At 38.0% G+C, this 5,453-nt stretch overlaps 1 protein-coding gene across 1 annotated transcript in view; it reads right to left on the minus strand.

The window, feature by feature from the left end:
- Nucleotides 1-823: 823 nt before the first annotated feature.
- TUBGCP5 (tubulin gamma complex associated protein 5) overlaps nt 824-5,453 on the minus strand; it is a 221,300-nt gene continuing 216,670 nt past the window's right edge. The window contains exons 22-23 of the mRNA XM_007956739.2: nt 2,831-2,931; nt 824-870 (exon numbers count right to left, since the gene is read on the minus strand). Of these exons, the coding sequence (XP_007954930.1) occupies nt 824-870; nt 2,831-2,931 (148 nt within the window). The remainder of the gene's footprint in view (nt 871-2,830; nt 2,932-5,453) is intronic.

Raw genomic sequence — 5,453 nt, forward strand, 5'->3', positions numbered from 1 at the left:
AACAAAGGAGTTTATTCTTACAATTTGGAAGTTTTAAGTCCAAGTTCAAAGTGCCAAGCTCTAGGGGCTGGGTGAAAGCCCCTCAACCTTGGGGTCCAGTTCTGCCTCCTGCTCCCAGCCCACTGTAGCTAGAGGCATTTCTTCACTCAGACATCTGCTGGCTGCTGAGGCTGAGAAGCCCCAAGGTTGACAAGTCAAAAGGCACAGTCTCAATGTTACCAACCACATGGCAGGCCATTAACTTAAGTCCACTGTAAGTCCCAAAGTCGGCAGAGCATAGCAGGCTGTTGAGCAACAACACAGCTACATGCAGGGTCCAAGCATGCCCTAGGCTAGAGACGATACTCAAAGCTTCTCCTTATATACAGGAAGCAGACCACATACCCAAAGACAGCTTCTCAGCTGCTCACAGTAGATTCCACCATGGAGTTGATTACCAGTCTCATCATGGGGAATACTACATCCACCTGCCCAGCCACTCAACCAGGTCTAGCCAAGTTGACACACAAACATAACTACCACACTTCCACACAAGGAATTGATGGTCTGTTCTACAGTCAGCTCCTGGTCTTGTTTTGGTTGAAGATACTGAGGTTCTCCATTGCTCTTTCCACAGATGTAGTTGATCTGGTGAGGTCCACATGTATACAACCCTAGAACCCTAGAAAACATTCACAATTCTACAATTGTCTACTCTCTTGATGGTGAACAGTAGTTTTTAAAACAAAACAAAATAAAAAGATTCCAACATCTCAATTACACACGGTGGAAATGGAAATGTATAAAGATAAATTCTTGAGGTATTTATTGTATTTCAAGATATTTAACTTTGTTCCATGCCAGCCATTAGTGATAGTGCTAGAGATTCCACTGTGGGAAAAATAAAAATAAGGTAAGAAATTAGATTTAAATATTTGAAAAGTTTGAATAAGGCTTTAATAAATTTTAAAAAATGGCAAGTATTTAAAGATACTTTGTATTTTTAATCCAAATACTGATCATTTATAATATATAACGGAGATGACAAGCTTTATTTATTAAAAATAGAGTAAATCAGATTCAATCCTATTCAGATAACTTTAATTTTAAAAAGAAAAGAATATACACACCTCACTGAACAAATCACATTTATCCTATGTCAAAAACAATCTTTGGTTATCATAAAAAAAATACCAGGTTTATTGGTCTGATAGAGCCTGGTGAGACCCCTGAGAGTATGACCCTAGTTACCCTGGAACTGAACTCACTCCTGTGGCTTCAAGCCAAACAATAGACAGGTATATAAGGTCAACATTTATATCAGGTAGATACACTCCTTGGAATGACCAATCCTGGAAGAACAGAAGGGCAGTGTTTGCATAGGAAGATAGCAGGGGTTGTGGGGGGTGGGAGTGCATGGGAGAGAAGGACACAAGGAAGAGGTAACTATGGGGAAAAGTGGGCAAAGAGCTGTTTGCATTGTGTAGAGTTACAGTCAATGTCATGAAACAAAATGTGCATGATCTGCCATATGTAAAGTGAATTTACTCTGTAAATTTTCACCCAAATCACAATACAAATAAACAACAAAAAAACAATTTGTGGTTAGTTCCTAACAAAAATGTCATGTTCTAACCTGTGAATGTAATCTTTTGGCATACCAATTACCCAATGGAGGACATTAATGTTTCATCTAACAGAATTCTAAGCATCATTTAAGTGCTCATCTACTTTCAATAAGTATATCCCATTTTGAATATTCATAAATAGGGAAGAGATGAACTCTTCATATTTTTCAAAAGCAAGTTATGATAACAGATACTACTTATTCTTCATTGCTACAGATTAAATAGCCCTCTCTTCTCCCTATGATTCACCCCACAGCACTGTCCACTTTCCAGGCTATGTTCTAAACTATTAGGTTCACATTTCCTTATAATAAGAGGCAACCTTGGGAGTTTAAAAATTGCTGGAAAAAAATCCTATCTTTTGAAAAGGAATAGTTAACAAAGGGTAGTAAAATGTGATAAAAATCTATTCTGCCATTTGCTTCACTTAAGAAAAATTTTATTATTATTTATTATTTTTTATTGTGATTTGAGTGAAAGTTTATAAAACAAATTGGTCTTCCATTCAATAATTGATATATCCTTATTTTGCGACACTTACTGCAATCCCCTTAATTTAACAAGCACTTTTTGACTTCCTCTCTGTGTTTACCATTTCCCTTTGTCTTTTTTTGCTATCCCTTCCTGTCTTCTGGGTTTTATTTCTGGGCAAATGATGCCCTTTTAAACCAGGGTGCATACCTCCCTGGTGTTACTGTTCACATTATAGGCCTATTATCTGGCTGAAAGTTGAACCATGGAGGTGAGTTCAGTTCAAGGCCTGAAGGGTGTCTAAGATCCTAGTCTCAGGGCTTCCATCAGTCTCTATCAGATCAGTAAGCCTGGTCTTTTTTGATTTTGAGTTTTGTTCCACATTTTTTCCCCCACTCTATCCAGCAGCTCCTATTGTAATCCCTTTCAGAGAAGTCAGCAGTGGCAACTGGGCACTGTCTATTTATTCTTCTTATAAATTTTTTAGAAATCCACTGGCTTAACAAATTTTATACTAGAAAACAAGAAAATTAGTCTTAGTACTTGACAGTTGACATTCACCCTTCTCCACTGTAATTTGAAAAAAAAATTTGAAAAAATAAAACTTTCAAGCATGGTACAACTGCTGAGTTTTTTCAGGTTTAAAAATGGTGAAATATTCTAATTCTCTATGCTATCAATCAATACTAAAACTGATACACAGATTTAGCTACGAGAAAATATAATGGTAGCATTTAATATTATGTACTTACGATGAGGAAAGGACCCTCTACAGACAGCTTTGTTTAAAATGGTTACAAGAAACATATGGCAATTTTTAAAATCGGATTCCATTTTCTCTATAGATTCCATCCTAAGAAAGAGAAAAAATTTAAGTTTGTAAAGTAAATAGGCAGGTACAAAATATCTTTGGAAGCAATTTCAAATATGTTTCAGATTAATTATTTAAAATCCTAAGTCTAAAGATTATAAAGTAAAATATAGTATGTCCTGCCATACTCCAAAAAAAAATTTCAAAGAATCTTCAGAGAAAGACTGATTAGGGTATAAAACTCAGTTGTTTGGATATTATATTTATTTCTGGAGCTAGGATAACTAGTTGCATTATTTTTGTCTTTTATGCTTTGCAAGCATACGTTCTTTTTGAAATAAAGTACACATTAAAGATATACACACTAAATATGGAAATTATTTTTTAAACTTTTATTATGAGAAATATCAAGGGTAAATAAGAGAGAATTACAGAACCAACTTTGATGTACCCACCACCCAGTTTTAACAATTACCCATTCACAGCCACCTCTAGTTCTAGCTCCTCCACCCCACCACATTAATTAGAAACAAATTTTAGATTATAGCATTTTAACCATAAATGTCTTAGTATACTTTAAAGGTTCCTTTCAAAACATAGCCACAATATGTTTTGCTTAAAAATATTTAACAATTATTTATTATTATCAAATAGCAAATCAAAGTTCAAAATTTTCAGTGCTTCATGTTTTTCTAAACTTTAAATCAGGAACCAATTAAGTTCTATGTTCTGCAATTAGCTAATATGCTTCAGCTGCACTTAGTTGATACGTTACTTTATCCTTACAATTTACTTGAGAAACAAACTGTGAAATTTTAGCAGAGCATAAACTTCACTGTTGTTCCAAACCAAATCAAACCAAACGCACTCTAGTCGAGTCGGGTCAGACACATAGCAGCCCCTCCTTGGGTTTCCGAGGTGGTATCACTACAGCAGTAAACTTCCCAATCTTCCTTCTGAGGAGTGGCTGGTGGGTTTGAACTGCCGGCCTTCTGATTAGCAGTCAAATGCCTTAGGCACTCTGCCACCAGAGCGTCTATTATTCAATAATTTTCACATACCACTGGATCACCTTTCTTTGGAAAATATATATATAGATCTATTTCAGTAAGATGGCCAGATAGCTGTCTTTCAAATTTCTTGGCATAGATGAATGTGTATTTCTAATGTTGTTAGTTGCCATAAAGTTATTAGCTCAGACTCATGGTGACCTAATGTGTAACTACAAAACACTGATTCATCCTACGCCATCCTCATGTGTTTGAGCCCATTAGAGCATATGCTTGTTGTTGTTGTTATGTGCCGTCGAGTCGGCCCTGACTCATAGCGACCCCTTCTTGGGTTGCCAAGGCAGTATTACTACGGAAGTAGATTGCCCAACCTTCCTTCCGAGGAGTGGCTGGTGAGTGTGAACCCCCAGCCTTCAGGTTAGCATTCAAGTGTCTTAGGCACTATGCTACCAGAGCTCCTACAGCATATGCAGTAGTGTTATTTTCACCTCCATCTCATGTTGTTGTTGTTGTTGTTAGGTGCCGTCGAGTCATTTCCGACTCATAGCAACCGCATGCACAGCAGAACGAAACACCACCCGATCCCGCGCCAGCTCCACGATCCTTGCTATACTTGAGCTCATTGTCACAGCCACCATGTCAATCCATCTCCTTGAAGGCCTTCCCCTCCTTCATTGACACTCCACCTTACCAAGCATGACATCCTTCTCCAGGGAATGGTCCTCTCTGACAACATGACCAAAGTAGGTGCGATGAAGTCTGGCCATCCTCACTTCCAAGTAGCATCTCGGCTGCACTTCCTCCAGGATAGACCTGTTAGTTCTTTTGGCAGTCCATGGTACCTTCAGCGTTCTTCACCAGCACCACAACTCAAAAGCATCAACTCTTCTTTGGTCCTCCTTATTCACTGTCCAACTCTCATATGCATATGAGGTGACTGGAAATATCATGGCTTGTGTCAGGTGCACCTTAATCCTCAAGAAGGCATCCTTGCTCCTCAGCACTTGAAAGTTACTTTGTAGCTGACCTGCCCAGTGCTACATGACATCTAATATCCTGACTGCTGCTTCCATTGGCATTGATTGTAGAACCATGCAACGTGAATTCTTTGACAACCTCCATCTTTCTCCATTTATCGTGATGTTGCTTATTGGTCCAGTTGTAAGGATTTTTGTTTTCTTTATATTGAGATGTAATTCATACTGTAGACTGTGTTCCACAATCTTCATCAGTAAGTGCCTCAAGTCATCCTCACTCTCAGCAAGCAAAGTTGTATCATCAGCGTATCTCAGGTTGTTAATGATTCTTCCTGCAATCCTGATGCCATGTTTTTCTTCATGTAGTCCAGCTTCTCGGATTATTTGCTCAGCATATAGATTCAGTAAGTATGAGGAAAGGATACAAACCTGAAGCACTCCCTTCCTGATTTTAAACCATGCAGTGTCCTCTTGTTCCGTTCGAATGACAGCCTCCTGGTCAAGGTACAGGTTCCTCATGAGTACAATCAAGTGTTCGGGAATTCCTATTCTTCTCAATGTTATCCATAATTTGTCA

This window comes from Orycteropus afer, unplaced genomic scaffold, assembly GCF_000298275.1.
Source record: "Orycteropus afer afer isolate SDZICR_OR568_19922 unplaced genomic scaffold, OryAfe1.0 scaffold00656, whole genome shotgun sequence".
Classification (NCBI taxonomy): Eukaryota; Metazoa; Chordata; class Mammalia; order Tubulidentata; family Orycteropodidae; genus Orycteropus; species Orycteropus afer.